General features: G+C 41.7%; 1 protein-coding gene and 1 pseudogene across 2 annotated transcripts; one reads left to right on the top strand and one right to left on the bottom strand.

The window, feature by feature from the left end:
• LOC128069593 (transcription factor AP-2 gamma-like) overlaps window positions 1-12,083 on the bottom strand; it is a 68,298-nt pseudogene extending 56,215 nt beyond the window's left edge.
• A 243-nt stretch (window positions 12,084-12,326) lies between these two features.
• On the top strand, window positions 12,327-14,662 carry MID1IP1 (MID1 interacting protein 1). 2 transcript variants are annotated; one of them, XM_052662968.1, is made up of 2 exons: window positions 12,327-12,595; window positions 12,872-14,662. In XM_052662968.1, the coding sequence occupies exon 2, from the start codon at window positions 13,134-13,136 to the stop codon at window positions 13,680-13,682; it is 549 nt and encodes a 182-aa protein (XP_052518928.1). In that variant the 5' UTR covers window positions 12,327-12,595; window positions 12,872-13,133; the 3' UTR covers window positions 13,683-14,662. The 2 variants fall into 2 exon arrangements, with proteins under 2 accessions (XP_052518928.1, XP_052518929.1); XM_052662969.1 differs by having other exon boundaries at window positions 12,869-14,662.
• Window positions 14,663-19,042: the final 4,380 nt, after the last annotated feature.

Below are 19,042 nucleotides of genomic sequence, written 5' to 3'. Positions count from 1 at the left end.
CTTTCCCATTTCAGTGTTAGCTCTTTTTGGTTGCCTAGATCAAAAATTTGTCTTCCTTGATTATCTTCTTTTTTTTCTGACACCTAAATGCAATCCATCAGCAGATTTTACTGGCTCAACTTTTTTAATGTACCTAGAACATAACCACTTATCACCACTGCCATCTTTGTCTAAGCCACTTTCATCTCTCTCCTGGATGATTTCAATGGTCTTCAGACTGCTCATCTAGCTTCCACTCTTGCTCCTCTGGAGATTATTCTCAACCTGGAGAATAACAGAAGGTTCTTTTTATATGTAAATCAAATCATGTCATGCTTTTGCTCAAAACACTCCAATGACACTTCTTCCTCCAGTAAGAGTGAGTCTTTAAAATAGCTTACAAATCCCTCTGTGATCTGACCCCATCGCCTTTTGAATTTCATCACCTAATACTCTCCCCTTTACTCTATCTGCTACTGTCACACCAGCCTCTTTGTCATTCCTTGACTATTTCAAGCACATCTCTGCCCCAAGACCTTTGCACTGGCTGTTTCCCCTGTCTGACTTGCTTTTCCTCCAGCTATTCACGTGGCTAACTACCTCTCCTTCTTTCATTTATGACTTCTCTCTAAATTCCTGCTTCTTCAAATGTTTCCTTTCTTGGCTAAATAAGTTTAAGAGATTTAAATCATGAGTACTGTAAATATTCACATTATGTATGATTAGGAATTTGTGAATTGTTTTAAGAATGTATGCTGAGAGAGCATAGTGAGAGAATGGAAAAGAGAGAAAGAGGAAACAGAAGGAAGGAGGGAGGAGAAAAGAAAAAAAGGCATCGTGTAATCCCAAAATTTGCAAGTGGAAGAGGTTCAAGACTTCCCAAAATGCTTCACATTACAAAAGATAGATGAGCTACAAGAAAGTACAGGTATTTACTGTCATTCACAGTCCTCATATACAGCCTCATGATACAGACTAATACAATATACTGTTCAGTTCAGTTTAGTTGCTCAGTCGTGTCTGAATCTTTGTGACCCCATGAATCGCAGCACACCAGGCCTCCCTGTCCATCACCAACTCCCGGAGTTCACTCAGACTCACGTCCATCGAGTCAGTGATGCCATCCAGCCATCTCATCCTCTGTCGTCCCTTTCTCCTCCTGCACCCAATCCCTCCCAGCATCATTGTCCTTCCAATGAGTCAACTCTTCGCATGAGGTGGCCAAGGTACTGGAGTTTCAGCTTTAGCATCATTCCTTCCAAAGAAATCCCAGGGTTGATCTCCTTCAGAATGGATTGGTTGGAGCTCCTTGCAGTCCAAGGGACGCTCAAGAGTCTTCTCCAACACCACAGTTCAAAAGCATCAGTTCGGCGCTCAGCCTTCTTCACAGTCCAACTCTCACATCCATACATGACCACTGGAAAAACCATAGCCTTGACTAGAGGGACCTTAGTTGGCAAAGTAATGTCTCTGCTTTTGAATATGCTATCTAGGTTGGTCATAACTTTTCTCCCAAGGAGTAAGCGTCTTTTAATTTCATGGCTGCAGTCACCATCTGCAGTGATTTTGGAGACCCAAAAAATAAGGTCTGACACTGTTTCCACTGTTTCCCCATCTATTTCCCATGGAGTGATGGGACCGGATGCCATGATCTTCGTTTTCTGAATGTTGAGCTTTAAGCCAACTTTTTCACTCTCCTCTTTCACTCTCATCAAGAGGCTTTTTAGTTCCTCTTCACTTTCTGCCATAAGGGTGGTGTCATCTGCATATCTGAGGTTATTGATATTTCTCCCAGCAATCTTGATTCCAGCTTGTGCTTCTTCCAGTCCAGTGTTTCTCATGATGTACTCTGCATAGAAGTTAAATAAGCAGGGTGACAATATACAGCCTTGATGTACTCCTTTTCCTATTTGGAACCAGTCTGTTGTTCCATGTCCAGTTCTAACTGTTGCTTCCTGACCTGCACATAGGTTTCTCAAGAGGCAGGTCAGGTGGTCTGGTATTCCCATCTCTTTCAGAATTTTCCACAGTTTATTGTGATCCACACAGTCAAGGCTTTGGCATAGTCAATAAAGCAGAAATAGATGTTTTTCTGGAACTCTCTTGCTTTTTCCATGATCCAGCAGATGTTGGCAATTTGATCTCTGGTTCCTCTGCCTTTCTAAAACCAGCTTGAACATCTGGAAGTTCACGGTTCACCTATTGCTGAAGCCTGGCTTGGAGAATTTTGAGCATTACTTTACTAGCGTGTGAGATGAGTGCAATTGTGTGGTAGTTTGAGCATTTTTGGCATTGCCTTTCTTTGGGATTGGAATGAAAAGTGACCTTTTCCAGTCCTGTGGCCACTGCTGAGTTTTCCAAATTTGCTGACATATTGAGTGCAGCACTTTCACAGCATCATCTTCCAGGATTTGAAATAGCTCAACTGGAATCCATCACCTCCACTAGTTTTGTTCGTAGTGATGCTTTCTAAGGCCCACTTGACTTCACATTCCAGGATGTCTGGCTCTAGGTGAGTGATCACACCCCACACTAGAATTTCTTAATTTAATACTTCATAGATTCTGAAGAATCTTCAATTTGGAATATTCTGGATTCTGAATCCAAAGCACAATTATTCCAATGATTTAGTTAATCTGCTAGTGAAGGAGACTAAATGAGAGAGATAAATTTTCATACATAGCAACTCTGTTCAGTTTGTTCTCTTACAGACATTTTGTTAAGTAAATGAAGGTTGTTCTTTCTAAAACCCAAATCTAATTACTATATGAATTACCTCAGCATTTCCACTTATAGTTTAAATCAGGATTGGAATATTTGACCCCCTCCAATAGAAACCAAATAAGTCATATCTAAAGGCACCATGTAGCTCAAAATAAACATTTTTGGTAAATATTGCTGACTGAACTCTACGCCACAAACAAACACTTTCTACTTCCAGCCAAGGTAATCACCCACTTGGCACAAAATGAAATTACACAAGACATTCTGTGTCTTAAAGATGGAAAATGTTTCTCTGTCTAATATTCTTCCAGGAACAAAATGACAATTATAACAATGAAAAATATGACAAAGTCGCTTATTAATAGTGTGTACACATGAATTAATTTTCAAATTTCTACTAATTGTGAAACCATTTAGGAAAAAAATGAAATTGATTATGTGTCACAGTTGAATTTTCGATTACGCAGGACCAATGTTGATCTAGAGCCCAATCTCTGCAGGCCAGTGTGGCCAGGATAATCTTTACACAGTAGCATGGAAAACAGTATATACAGTTGACCCTTTAACAATGTATGTTTGAACTGCCAGGGTCCACTTATATGTGGATTGTTTTCAATAGTAAATACTATAGCACTATACAATGTGCTGTTGGTTGAATCTGAAGATACAAAACCTCAGATTCTGAGGGTCCACTATGGGACTCAAGCATCCAAGGATTTTAGCATAGGCAGGGGCTCTTGGAAGCAGACCCCCGCAGATAATGTATGATGACTGTATATACTGTAGATAAGTAATATATTATTCTGGCCAGGTTCAGGATGTAGATGAGTGGGTAGAAGACTCTTAAAACTCCACTAACACGAACTTTTCTATTTTTAGAGTTAAAAAAGTGCAGACTTTACAAACAGAATAGTAGATGTCAGATTTCCAGATATTTTGAATCATCTTAACAGATGAACAATAGAATAGTGTAACAGAGGCAGATACCTATTCATAAATTTGCTGTACAAATGTAGTTTTAGAAACAGTATTTAGGGGGTTTATAGAAAAACACTGTTTTAATGGAACTGCCTCAGAGAATATTACCTCTCTAAGACCAAGGCTGGGAAGCTCCAAACATTGGCTTTCTTAAATTGCAAGTTGACAGGAGCAGACAGCAAGAACAATAGTTTTTACCCAAAGTTCAGAGGGCTTACTGCTTTTTTATTTCCACTTAATATTTGGGTTCACAAATGTTTTTACCAAAACAATACTGAGAGCATTTAATTCCAAACCAGATCACTATATCAGACTGTTGTCTCTCTCATACACACACTCTCACTCTTAGAGATTTTTATATTAATAGAATTTCAAAAAATATATTCAAGTACAACATATATGAAGAAAAATGTTCAAATGTGTCAGTTTAATAAATTTCTGCAAATTGAACACACCTCTATTACTAGCAGCTGGCACTCAGATGAAGCAATAGAACATTATTGTGCATGCTACTTTAAATGAAACGTGAAAATTAATTTTACTTGAATTTTGAGTAGTGAGATGACACTGAAATACTGAACTTTAGAAGAGATTCTTGCTACAGAATATACTGGTTCCTAAAAGATTCCTACAGGCTTCCCAGGTGGCTCAATGGTAAAGAATCTGTCTGCCAATGCAAGAGATGCAAGTTTGATGCCTGGGTGGGGAGGATCCCCTGGAGAAGGAAATGGCAACCCATGCCAGTATTTTTGCATGGGAAATATCTCATGGACAGAGGAACCTGGCAGGGCTACAGTCCATGGGGTCACAAAAGAGTCAGACACAACTTAGCAATTAAGCAACAGCAAAAAGATTCCTATAAGTCAAGAAAAAAATATCTTGAAAATTACTAAGATGTTGGTGTCTTCATTTTTTAAATGGCACAATTTGGTTTTAGATTCATTGATAGACCTGCTATGATGAAAGCTGATTAGCTCTGCCACTCTTTATTCCCTCATCTACCAATTTTGTTGCTAGCATTATTTTTACACTGTCAGTGTTTAAAGTATTTATTCTGTTCTGAAATCATACTACCCTCACCGGTTAATCTTATTGCTATATTTCAGAGGATTCAAGTTCACCATGAATCTCTTCATCGGAGTTTTCCATTCCTGAGTTATGTATTGTGATTTCTTTTTTGTTGGCAGAATTTTATCACTGAGTATTCTTTTTCAAGAAAAGCTCTGAGTTCACATTTGAGAATGTCTGAGTATTGTTTTCACTTGCGTAATATCATATTCTTGAGTTACATTTCTTACTTATAGTTCCACTGTCTCCTGTCATTGAATGTTTCTGTAAAGTTGGTTTGATTCTATCCTTTCCTGTAACCACCATCTTTTTGACGACTTCTATTCCTGCTTGGATACTTGAAGACTTTTTTCTTCTTTCTTGAAGTTGAAAAATATAACTAGCTTGTTTTTCAATGTCAGCTTTTCTGAATAATTTTACCTGGTATACAGTGTGCTTATTAAATCTGCAGAGGAACATGTTTGCAAAGTTTTCTACATCATGCCCATGTTTTTTTTTCTAATTTCGATTGTTGAAATCTCTACCTCAGTGATGTCAATTAGGTTTATATCATGTTGTTTTTGTTTCCATATCCAACATTTCCTCTCTATTTTCTTTATTAATTCTCTGTGATTATCTAAACCCTCTCCCTATGCCAGTAATTTAACTTTTTGTCATGACTACTTTGTTTATAATTTATTTATTAACTTTCTACTAGTTTGTTTGCCTTTGAGGTGAGGTGTTTAAATTTTGTTCCTTTGCTCTGCTATTTCCTTTTTAAAATCTTCCTAATGGTTCACTGTTTTTTGTATTCTTACTAAGGTCGTCTAAAGCTGGAAGGGTCTATGTGTTGTACTTACTTCCAGACTTACATCTTCTGCATACTATCTTTTGTTTGTTTGTTTTAGTTTGCCATACTATTCTTTTCTTCCAGCTCATAATTATGAGACTAGCCTAAATTCTCCACCTGGACCTAATATGATGTAGAAGGATTCCCTTCATCTCCAGTGCTTCTTGTCTTGGTCTAATTCCCTTTATTGTTAGGGTTAAAAGAGGAAATTATAGCATAGAACTATTGAAGTTTTGCATCAGATAGCATTGCATTAATGACATTGTAGCTTCAATTAAATGGGTTGTATATATATAAGCCTATATAAAAATGTTATATAAAAACAGTAAAGTATGACATATATATACACATATCTATGACTCAGGTTAGGAATTGAACATACGAAATATTGATAATTATGTCTTCTCTCTCAATGTTACTTTAGTACTAGAAATTGTAAACTTTGAATTTAATTTAAGAATTCAAACTAAGCAAATTGACACAAACAGAAGAGAGGAAAGGAAGACCATTTCCATCGTCCCTTCTATGCTGATGGTGTAAGAAAGTCTTAAAATTCTAAGAGATCTAGGAATAATCAGATGGAGAAAAGCCTATATGGTAGGTAAGCAAACCTATAAATTGATAAAAAAATGTAGTGAATTATAAAAAAATTAGAGAATTCACAAATCAATCAAATTTCTTATTTACCACATTCAAATTAAGTGCCTCATTTTCCATGTGGTTTAAAATCCCCAAAGATGCAGAAATACTAAGAGCAATGTACACCCACGGCGGATTCATGTTGATGTATGGCAAAACCAATAGAGTACTGTAAAGGAAAAAAAAATTAAATTAAATTAAAATAAATAAATAAATAAAAGGTAGTCTTTAGTAGTCTCAGTTTTTCCTTTGCTCTACTCCTCGTGGATTCAAGTCTAAAAAGGCTTCTTAAAAATAAGATGGGGACAAAGTGCTAACCGCAACATATTCGGACATGCCAGAACCTGCAAGCTCAAGGTTGGAGGCCAGCAGACTCACTACTGCCATGTTCTCATGTTTTAGCATCTTCTTATCTTTTCCCAACTAAATCTTTGTGAGAGTGTTTCCTATGATGACAATTGCACTGAGATTAATACCACCTGTTTGCAAATTTAACTCAGAATATTATGATGCCATTTCTGCATTTTTGTATCATGTGACAGTGGTTCCTCCATGGCAGATGACAAAAATACCCAACTTCCCAATTCCATAAAAGAAAAACTAGCTATTAACTTGGAACTCTAGCAAGGCACTTAGCAGGGCCTCTCATAATATTCTGTGGTCAAGAAGAAAAATAAGGGCTAGATGATTATACAATTAACATGATTCATAGCTGGCTGAAACAACATATGCCAAAACGTGCTAATTAATTAATTATTTAAAGATGCTAATTAATGGGTTGATATCAAGCTGAAGAAGCTTTCCAGCTGTTCCAAAGTATTTTGCCCTTTGCCCAGCCAGTGTTCCCTGTAAATTATCAATAACTTGGATCAATATAAAGTATAGTTATCAAACATATGGGTAATATCCAAACACATTAGAACATTCTCTAACACCACATACAAAAATAAACTCAAAACAGATTAAAGACTTAATGTAAGACCAGATATTACAAAACTCCTAGAGGAAAACATAGGCAGAACAATCTGTGACAAAGATCGCAGCAAGATCTTTTTGGATCTGTATCTAGAGTAATGGAAATAAAAACAATGGGACCTAATTAAACTTAAAAGCTTTTGCACAGCAAAGGAAATCATAAAATGAAAAGACAGCCTATAGAATGACAGATAACATTTGTAAATGATGAAACCGACAGGGGATTAATTTCCAAAATACATAAATAGCTCATATAGCTCAACATCAAAAAAATGGGTAGAAGATCTAAATAGACATTTCTCCAAAGGAGACATATAGATGGCTAACAGGCACATGAAAGATACTCGATATCACTAATTATTAGAGAAATCAAAACTACAATGAAGTATCACCTCACACTGATCAGAATGGCCATCATCAAAAAGTCTACAAATAATAAACTCTGGAGAGTGTGGGGAGAAAGGAGAACTACACTGTTAGTGGGAATGTAAACTGGTACAGCCACTATTAAGTATAGTATGGAGGTTTCTCAAAAAAACTAGAAATAGAGCTACCATATGATCTAGCAATACCCTTCCTGGGCATATATCTGGAGAAAACCATAATTTGAAAAGATACATGCACCTCAATATTCATTGCAGCACTACTTACAATAGCCAAGGCATGGAAAAAACCTAAACATCCATCAACAGATAGATAAAGAAGATGCGGTGTGTGTGTGTGTGTGTGTGTGTATATATATATATATATATATATATATGTCAAAGTCATAAAAAAAGAATGAAATAATGCCATTTGCAGCAACGTGGATGGACCCAGAGATTATTATAGTAAGTAGAGTTAGCCAGAGAAAGACGAATATGATATCACTTATATGTGGAATCTAAAATACAAATGATACAAATGAACTTATTAACAAAACAGAAATAGACCCACAGATATAGAAACAATGTTACCAAAAGGGAAATGAGGGAGGAGGGATAAATTAGGACTTTGGGATTAACAGATACACACTACTGTATATAAAACAGATAATCAATGAGGACCTACTGTAGAGAACAGGGAACTATACTCAGTATTTTGTAATAACCTTGAAGGGAAAAGAATCTGAAAAAGAACTGAATCACTTTGCTGTACACCTGAAACTAATACATTTTAAATCAACTATACTCCGATAAAAAAAACACAACAGGATACACAGAATTTTGTTAATCAGCTACATATGGATGTAGCAGCTAAAAGAAGTCCATTTAAAGGACTGGCATTGTAAAGAAATAGATGTTTGTTGGGTAGTGGAAGAAACATTGGTTCAGGCACCAGCAAACTAGGTCAAATCCCAGTTCTGCTACTTTGGCCATTCAAATTCTGTGATCCTTACTTTCTTCTCAGAGTTGTTGTGATGTTTAAATGTGTTAACATGTCTAAGTTCCAAGCATTTGTGGGCAATAAATATGATCTAGAAAAGCTACCATTTAAAGTTAAATGGGTGGCCATGCCACTCCATTTTGTCCTAAAAAATGATGGTGCTTGAATTAATTCCAGGTGCCACACTTACGAGCAAAGTGGAGCTACTTCCAAAGACGGTGGCCAGGATGGATGAGTAACTCCAGAGAGACCATGAAGAACTGCTGCAGGAACTTGGAATAGCTGGCTTGAAGAAAGTGGACTGGAGACCCTATCTACCTTCAAACACCTGACAGTCCTCCATGGCTTCCTGGAGGCCTGCTCCAAGACAGAAGAACTAACCTAGAAGATGGAAATTACAAGAATGTGGGCCAGGGTGACCACTTGGTGGGGATGTTGTGAGCAATTTCAGCACAAGTGAATGGTTGGACTACATGGTCTTAAGACAGTCTGATTATCATCTTTCTAGGACACTTAGCATAAAGTGGTTCCTTCTACATTTTGCCTCACAGTAACCTAGAGTCTCCACTTTCTTGAGTTGAGCTGGTTTCTAGCTTTACAAGGATACCACCTTCACATCAGCTCTAGGCCAAATCTCAGCTTTCTCCATCTGTCTTCTTTGACCAGTTTACTGTTGACCAGTTTATTGCATTTGTTTATAAATTTCTGGTTACTTGAAATGCCATCTTTCCCCAAACTATTCAAAGGACACAGAAGGGAGCATCTGTGAACACTTATTGGGAGATAGATCAGCAAGATGTGACTTTCTGGTTGCTGAAGAAGGTAAACGTGGGGGAATTAAGAATCTGAATTGAGCTCCCGAGTTGGAAGGGTGGATCAAGAAGTCGGGTGGGTGCCAGATTCCAGACGAAGCTTTTACAGAGAATTCGGCATATTTGGGAGGAAGCCTGAGCCTGCTAGCCTGCAAAAAGTACTCAAAAGTTGTTTGCTCACTAGATGACTTCTGTTTTCCAGAGGCAAAATAAGTCCTGGGCAGGTTATTCAGTATCTCCAGCCTGTTCCAGATTGCAACTGGTAAAGTGCCTGAGGCAACGGAGAGGTTGTTCGCCTCCAGCCTGGCCAGGCCCACCCGCTCCCCTCCCAGGTGACCACAAGGAACCATTTTAATGTTTTTTTTTTCAGCCTCTGTGCAGGGGAAAATTGGCGGCGCTCCGGTTGCCAGGGACGCCGCCGCCAGTTCGGCGCGGCTGGGGTGAAAGAGAATGCTGGAGGGAGGGGGCCGTGTCTCCTGACTGGCTAGGGCGCGAAGGGTTATTTGCATAATACTCCCGGACAGCACCTGATTGGCTGAAGCCGGAGGGGCGGTGGTGGGGTGATTCCAAGGGCCGGGAGCTCTGGATCCCGACCTTTCTGTTCCGGAGTTACCCCGGTGGGCATGAGTTCTTGCTCTGGCCCTAGGGGAACCGAGAAGGCCCGGTTTGGGAAGTTTTGCAGGCAGGTGCAAGAGCCATCTTTCTCTTACAGTGTTTAAGAAATGTGAAAGAAAAGGAATCAAGAAACTGGGGGGGATGGAGTGTAACCTCAACCCCAGAAGAAGGAAGGAAACAGCTCAGAGTGGAGAGTGGAGACCGAAAAGAAGGCATTAGGGGCTTTCTCTCAAGCTGGGAGGGGTTTTGCTGGAATTCCTTTGCTAGATCACTTGAATTTCCGTTTTCTGTGAGTTTTTGTCACACTTTGCTGAAACTGGGAAGAAAAGAGGCAGGATCCCAGCATTTAGTAACTCAAATCTGAATGCTAAATTTTCATCCAGAGGCACTTAAAATATCAAGCCGGTCTGTCATAGGGGACAAAATGTGCTTTAATTTATAGATAATCAGTTATTGAAAACCGGATGTGTGTCTTTTTTTTTTTTTTTGAGATTTCTTGTTGCAATGTTTTTTGTCTGTCATTGTGCATAAAGGCTTAAATTCAAGCTGGAGTGTTTTGTACTCACCAGTTGCCTAAGCATTGGGGGCGGTGGGGAAGGGTCTGCGAATCATCATGAACCATTTTCATGTTTAAGGTTTCTGACCCTTCAGGTAAAAACCTTTAGACTATGAAAAGATCCTATACTAAGTACAATTTCACCTTTATACTTTTCAGTTTACATAATAATTTTTTTATCTATTATCTCATTTACCATTAACCAAAATTTGGCACAGCCCATGGGAGAAGCTCCATTTTATTGAGGAGGAAATTGGGGCTGAAAGAGTTTGTAAGTTTCCACATGTGTAAACAGAGGATGAGATTATTTTAATGCTTGAAATTTATATAATGCTTTTTTCGTCTACATTTTTTTTTCCAATGATTCTCCCAAAGACCCTGATAGTTTGAGCCAGTAACATGATTCCAGTTTTACAGATGAAAAAACAAGGGCTATGGTCTGGCAGAACTAATAAGCCCTGGGAGAGGGGCTCCCCTGGCTGGGCTCTGTCTCCTCTGTCCCACCCTTGTAGCACTCAGTCAGATTTTCATTCAAAAGACAATTAGGAAGATGGTTTGCCGTGGGAAAAAATTAAATATAGATTATTCAAGTGAAAGAGAGGGGAAAAAATAAACTTATTTTGTGCTTCTCCCTTTTGGCACTTTTGTCCTGTGAAAAAACAGTACTAAAAGCACCCTTAAAAGGTTTTAGAGAAAAGAGATTAAAAATTAGAAACTTGAGTCTGCTTGGATTATCTGTAGGACTGTTGGAGAACACTGTTGGATGAAGGACATGGCATGGGAATTGAGATGGGAAAAACAAAACTGAAAACGGGCTGTGGTTTAGAGTCTCAAACTGAAATTTAAGGTGCAAGACTGAAAAGTTAAATCCAGCAATTTGGTACATAGTTTTAGGCCCTATTGAATGACCTTGCGTTTTAAGAACTATTTTTGGAAAGGAACATTTCAAACTCCTTTCCTAAAAAAAAATACTGGACACCTCCCCCACTTTTATGTTAAATGGTGAGACACCCAGCACGACCCTACCTACTGTCACTCTCTCCTGGCCTTTTGGCAGCCGAAAAGGCCACGGATCTCTGAGTAGCGGGATTTGGGCGAAAGTCAGGAATTTGGCTACTTCCCATCGCCACATCTGATCTCCTGGAAGACTGTGCAGATACAAAGATGGGTCGCTCTTCATCCCTTGGCAACGGATGTTACTGGAAATATTGCGAAAGACCCAGCCAGGAGGGAGGCAAAAGCCTCTGAGGCTCTTCTCCCTGCCCCCGCAGTAGGCCAAAGCCAGGGCAGTGGCAGGAGCACCAGACGTCCACGTGCAGCCGGCATGCCCCGTCACCCTTCTTTCACCCTTCTTACGTAAGAGTCTCGGGATGGAGTTGCTGCTACTGCGGGTCCCTTTTCCCCGACGTCTATTAATAAACAGATTGGTAGTTTCCGGGCCACTGCCAGCATAGATGCGGGGTTGGGGGGAGTTGCTCACTTTACGACCAGGGCACCAGCAATTCGGTCTTCCCACCCCCGAACATGAGCAAGGCCCACCCATCCCCCGCATTCCAGCCCGCCCACTGGCCGGAGGGGACGCCGGCGCCTCCTTTACCCACAGAGCGCCTGACCTTCCCCCTAAACTGGCCTGCTCTGCACTCGGCGCTGGCGGGTGCGGCTGGCTGCTCCATCTCTCCTCTGCCCTGCCCTGCCACGGCGCCCTCCCTCCGCCCGGGTATCAGGCGAGAGGCGGGGCTGGCCCAGCACGCCCCGCCCCCGCTGTAGAAAGGGCCCAGAGAGTGTTACTCCCGGTCATCCTCAGCTTGGGCCTTTTATCTCCGCGCTGCCGAGGAGGCGGGAGGAGGAGACACAGGGGGTGGCCCTGAGCGTCGGCGACACCTTTCCGGGGCTCTATAAATTGAGCACCTGGGATGGGTAGGGGGCCCACGCCACCACCACCGCCCGCAGACACACAGTTCGGCCACTGACCGCCGCAGCAGCCGCAGGCAGCAGCAGCCGGGAGCGGGAACACTGAGCTACCCAGCAGCAGGGGATCTCGAGGCGCCGGAGGAAGTGCGTGCCCCCTTCCCATTTCTGCCGGTCTTCGGGGGTGCTTGGACTCCGGCTTTGCGGAGGGAGACGGGAGTGGGGAGTCCACCTTCTTTCTCTCAGAGGCACTGGGTGCGCTAGGAGGTGGGACCGCCTGATAGCTGGGAGCCACCCGGGCGCAGTCCCAGAAAAGCAGTAACCCGGGGGGTGGGGGGGGAGGGGAGGGGCGGTGCGCGCAAGCTAGGGTACCGGGCACCCTAGCTGGATGAATAATCTCTTTCGTCCCCGTCTTCCAAGCAGGCAAAGGGCTCGACCCAGGGACCACGAGCTGATATCGCGAGCTTCCGGACGCCAAAGCCAGAAGTCGCGCATCCCGCAGGGCCGGGCTGCGATCAACACGAGAGTTGGAGAGGGCGGAGGAGGAGCCGGGAATCCCGCCGCACCGGCAGTAGCCAGGCTCCCGGCGCGGGCCTCACAGAGCGCGTGAAGGCGGGCAGCCCCTCGCCCTAGCCGGCCATCCCGTGCCCCTGCGTCCCTGTGCTTCGGCGCCCACGCGGCCACCATGATGCAAATTTGCGACACCTACAACCAGAAGCACTCGCTCTTTAACGCCATGAATCGCTTCATCGGCGCCGTGAACAACATGGACCAGACGGTGATGGTGCCCAGTCTGCTGCGTGACGTGCCACTGGCCGAGCCCGAGCTGGACAACGATGTCGGCGTGGAGGTAGGCGGCAGTGGTGGCTGCATGGAGGAGCGCACGCCCCCGGCCCCCAGCCCGGGCAGCGCCAATGGCAGCTTTTTCGCGCCCTCCCGGGACATGTACAGCCACTACGTGCTGCTGAAGTCCATCCGAAACGACATCGAGTGGGGGGTCCTGCACCAGCCGCCGGCGGCAGGGAGCGAGGAGGGGAGCGCCTGGAAGTCCAAGGACATCCTGGTGGACCTGAGCAACCTGGAGGGCGCGGACGCCGGCGAGGAGGACCTGGAACAGCAGTTCCACTACCACCTGCGAGGGCTGCACACTGTGCTCTCCAAACTCACGCGCAAAGCCAACATCCTCACTAACAGATACAAGCAGGAGATCGGCTTCAGCAACTGGGGGCACTGAGGCGCGTCGCCCGCGGCTGTCCCGCACCCTTCCTGGCCCCATCTCTCACCCTCTCTCTTTCCTTAAAGCTATTTTCTTTCTGGCTGTAGGGCGCGATGGGCGGACTGCAAAGTTGGGGGGCTGCGTACATGCTGGGGGCGCAGCAGGGTAGCATGGAGGAAGGGGCTTCTTTGGCGAGAGCAGAGAGGAAAGTGGTGGCCAAAGAGGTGGGATAGTGCTCAAGGACTTCCTTCTCTTCCCCGGCGGGGTCGGGTGGAGGTGGGGGAATGAGGGGGCTGTGTTCTACTTTGGTGGGAATGGGCCTGAGTTGACGCCCTGCATTCAGTCTGTGCCTTTCCTGGAGTTTCTTTTCTTTCCGGAGGAGAAGGGCCGAGAATAGGCCATTCCGGGGCGCGGCGCTGGGTTGCCACCCTTGGGAGCGCTGCCCGGAGCTGGGCGCTGGGGAAGGCTGGGCGGGTGCACAGCCTTCCGCCGCCCTGCCTTTGGGCTGGCGGAGGCCACAGTGTTGCTAAGGTTGCATCAGTTTTCCTGTTTGCACTATTTCTTTTTGTAACAGTGGCCCCGTCCTAAGTATTTCGAATGTCCTCTTTGCTCTGAAACTTCGGCGATTCCATTGTGATAAGCGCACAAACAGCACTGTGTCGGTAACTGGTACTAGTTTATTAATGATTTTCTGTTACACTGTATAGTTAGTTGTCCTGTGGCACCTCTATCCCATCCCTTTCACGTCACCCCCACCCCAGTATGTGTAAGCTGGCACGGTGCCAGCTTGTACGAAGCTTGCCACTTGGTGAAAATAATTACATTATTATGAGAAAGTGGACTTACCCGAGATGGAACCAACTGACATTCTATCCATGTTGTACATAGAATGATGAAGGGTTCCACTGTTGTTATATGTCTTAAATTTATTTAAAACTTTTTTAATCCAGATGTAGACTATATTCTAAAAAATAAAAAAAGCAAATGTGTTAACAAAACTTGACAAAAGTTTGTTGCTTTCTGATCTGCCAATGAATGGCTTAGTCATTAAATAAAAATAAACTTTTTTTTTAGCAAAAGCTAATTTTATTTTTCTCTGGTATTTCAAAGTGGTAGATAATCACCTTTGTAAGTATTCAGATTTGTTTGGGAAGAAGCTACCAACAAGATTTACTTCCAAGCTTTTTCTTTCTAATTCAATACCAAGGTAAGTCTCAACAAAAAGTTCATAAATACTGAGTATTTATGGGAAGTTACATATATTAGAGTTTTCAACCAACTTGACTAGCTTATCAGAGTGCTTAGTTAACATTTTGAATTTTTCAAGAGGCTCAAGCACACATGGATTTTGAGGCCTAGAAACCTATCTTAAAGGCAGAAATTTCACTTGGCTACTGAGAGGTAAAAATTGGAAGAAAAACACTAGCTAATACTAGAGCACTTACCTTGCAGATCTTGTATTTACAAGTCTTTTATGTTAATCTTAGGAGAGACTTAAATGTGTTATAACACTCGCTGTGGCCTCTTGGACTATTCCCAGTGAAGTGCTAAGCTTTGTGAAGCAGTGTCCAGCAATGCTTCCAGTTTTCCAGGGAGACAGTCTGTGGCTGTGGACAGCAGATCTGAGCAAGACTGCAGCAGGGCCCTTCCGAACACTTCCTCAGATGCCATTGTGCTGCTCTTCTGGGATGGTGGAATAGGCGAAACACAATGCTCTGTGTTATATATTTCACGATTTGTTTAGGTGGACATAAGTATTTAGATCAGCTTCAGTTTGGGATCTTGGGAGTCATGAGACATTCTCTAAGCTCACAGAGCTTGAGTTTAAAATACATGTAACTTTGAAGTTTTTTTTTAAAAAAAAAAAGCAAGTTTTTTTGTGCTGTGGGTAGCTCAAGACTATTATCAGTTTTCACCAGCCGTGAAAAAATGGGGAAGTGTCAAGGCTGGTTCCTGCGTTGCCAGAGAAAGTTAATGGTTAATACATAAAGATAAGCTAGGCAGCACCAGAAGGAAGGTATATGGCCTCTTAACCTTGTATCCCCTTGAAAATATCAAAGTGCAAGCAAAAAATACAAAAAAAGGAAACTACGGAAGCCAAGTGGTAGAAATACCAAGACTTGGAGCCAGGAATTTGTGTGTTCAAGTCCTCTTGTTATCGTCTTTAACTCTCCAAGCTTGTTTCCACATCTGAAATTAGACACAATAATAATACAAGATTTATTTTGTGGAGTTGTAGCGAGAATGAAAGGAGATTGTATCTAGAATGTGTGCTGCTTGGAAGTTTCTTTGAGCACTACAGAAGGGCACTGCAGGTTCTTTCCAGCTCTCTGAATGTTGCTTTGTATCTTCATCTCCCTCCTTGCCTTTCTCGAGGAATATATGAACCTTAAAACAATATGTTCACTTTAAGGAAAAGCATAATTTCTATTACAAACATGAAACCACAGGTAAACTCTTAAGTCTCAGGGAAGAGACTGAATTAAAATCAAATAGTCATGGTTTAGGCAAGTGATAGCTAGGACTTTATGAGATGTTAAAATGTTTTCAGAACATTCTTGTATTTAGAATACAGAAAGGCAGATGTTCATAGCAAAACTAAACTATAAAGCTGTTAACTTTATTTTTGAAAATATTCATGGAGAGTATTTTTATATATAAATAGTGATTCTGACCTAGGAGTAGTGATGATCACTGTTAAAAGAGGATTGGACTTTTTTCATGAACCAGTATGGTTTCCCAGGCCCAGTGAGTGTTATTCCATTGATATAACTATTCAAGTTTGGTTTATGCAACAATACAAGATCAAATCCCTTTGACCAGATTTACCTGTTAAATTTTCTCAAGCCATTAAAATTTTTGCTTAACTTCTAAGGTCAAGTGATAAGTGAATATATTTTTAGGTCTTTCCTGAGGAAGCTCAAAGTACTTTATAGATTTTAAAAGTTGCAAACACTGCATGGCCCCTCCTTCAAAGAGCTCTCAGAGATCAAGGTTGTCTACTAGCGCCCATCTCGGTGGCAATTTGAGACTAAAGGGAAGGCAGGGGGTAGATGAACTGGGCAAAAAGGAACAGCTTAGGTGGGAATTGATTACCCTCCAGATATTTACATTTAATAAGCATTTTCTACATCAAAACCTCACACCAAAGCCTTTGAGAAGGACTGTTTTTGCCTCTCAAAACAGCTTTCTGCTTTGCTCACACGGGGCTTTTGGGGTTTTACATTTACACAGTGTTCCTTAGTGGTCTGGTCTGATTTAATCTTTCTCTGAACCTGAACCCACTGTTAGCATGTCACAGCTACAGGGATTATGCTTTGGACCAACTTGAAAACTAGTTGACTGTTAACAATTGTTTTAAAAAATGAAAGTCATTTGCATATGCCTCCTCATTTTTAGCTGCTGAACAAAAATCTTCTGGGAGATGGCAGTTCCTCTTCTTCCCCCATCACCCCACTCCTCTTATTCTGTGAGTCTCAGATGTTTGCAAATTTTACACAGTCCTAATGGACTGAAAGCTCAAATTTTATATACCTTTTTTTCCCCAAAGGTAATTATCTTTCTATGGGACATCTAGTACATTTATACCAATCCTTGTGAGATACGTTTTGAAGAATTTTGAACAAAATAATGACAAATGTTTTCTTTAAAGGTAATTTTCACCCCCAACAAATAAAAAAATTCTGGATCAGAAACTTATGAAAATTATAAACATGTGGACTACTGGTCTCTTAAAATGAATATTAATCTTTTTAGGATTTGAAACTTTTTGTAGTTTCTGATCAAGGCTAAGTTGCTTTAATTAGGAAGATAATTTCAACTTAAAATTATTTCTTTTTAAAATTTTTTTTGTTTGTTTCAAGGCCATGGTCAATTTTTTAAATAATTAAATGAATTTTAGAGGTTGTTCTCGAGTTACTCCAAACATTAGGCCTCCAGTTAGTTCATCTGGAAGTTCATCCAGTAGAACTTCCTGATAAGTGGTGGAAATAATGATAGTCTACGACCAATAAGGGCTTCCCTGGTGGCTCAGTGGTAAAGAATCCACCCGCCAATGCAAGAGATGTGGGTTCGATCCCTGGGTCTGATCCCTGGGTTGGGAAGATTCCCTGGAGAAGGAAATGGCAACCCACTCCAGTGTTCTTGCCTGGAAAATCCTGTGGATTTTCCTCTTAGGCTACAGCCCATGGGGTCACAAAAGAGTTGGACATGACTTAGTGACTAAACAACACCATGACCAATGTAACTACTTCTGTATCTGGAAGCCAGTACTGTTTGGCCTTTGCCTCATGCAACCAGGGCTCCTTCCTTGGGACCCTCCACTTTAGAGGGGGCCCCATGCTGATTCTTTGTAAGGCCTTTCGATTCCCCATGGGTAAGGAATCTTCAGAACCAATAGAGTGCCCAGAGCTTGTGCCCTTCATCTGTAACACACTTGGCCCTGTCCAGGTGACCCTGAGCCCATTGCAGGGATTTCGTATGCGTTTGCCCTAAGTTTATCCTCCCGATAGTGGACATGCCTAGTCGGTGGACAGGGCTTGGCCATGCAAGCTGGGCTATCCAAGGATGGTGCTTAGGTGGAAAGATAAGAAGGTGGAATGGAGGCTGGAAGTTCCCGTTTATTCTCTTGGCTTGGCCTCCCTGGGTTTCAGGGTGAACAAGTGTTTTGAAAGCCTGCAGAAAGGAAATAAGAAGTGAAAGCAGCTCAAGCTTTTAGGCCTCTTCCAGTATTGACAAATGGAGATTCCATGGTTCTTCTATTTTCCACATCCCTCAGGAGTCTCCTTGCTGCATTGAAAGAATGTTATTTAATTAATGAAATGCTGGTTAAGGAAAAGGAAAACTACATTGATATACAGGCCTTTTCCAGCTGCTTGCTATTCAGTGCTTGAACTGTAGTGATTATGGTAAAGATCCAGATGAATACATCTTCCATAAAACCATGAAGACTTCACCTCCTCAAATATTCCTTTTTTTGTTTTTTGGTTTTATTATTTTTATTATTGAGTTAGCTGTTTTCTTTTTAGTGTCAAAAGTCTTGGCCAAGTTAAAGCAGAAAACTAATGGTTGTGCATCTGTCTAAACAAAGCCCGCCAAAACCAGAACTATCTCATCAGCCCTTCCTGTTTTGGCATTCTCTCTTTTTTTTTTTTTTTAGAACATTTATTTATTTATTCCATGGAACACTCAAAGTTTAGATCAGTGGGAATTTTAATTGAAGAATTGTACATTTTCTTCCCACATATATCGCTTTGTATTAGGAAATGACATTGTGATCCATTTCACTACAATATTACAAAATATTTACAAGAAAATATTAAAAATAACTCAAACATGAAAGGCAAGATGGGGGTGAAATAAACTGGTTTTTCCAGAAA

This window comes from Budorcas taxicolor, chromosome X (genome assembly GCF_023091745.1).
Source record: "Budorcas taxicolor isolate Tak-1 chromosome X, Takin1.1, whole genome shotgun sequence".
Taxonomy (NCBI): domain Eukaryota; kingdom Metazoa; phylum Chordata; class Mammalia; order Artiodactyla; family Bovidae; genus Budorcas; species Budorcas taxicolor.
This window is presented reverse-complemented; position numbering and strand designations above follow the sequence as displayed.

Bases quoted from the DNA above. Each gene is read 5' to 3' on its own strand.
- MID1IP1 (XM_052662968.1), top strand. From the start codon at position 13,134: ATGATGCAAATTTGCGACACCTACAACCAGAAGCACTCGCTCTTTAAC.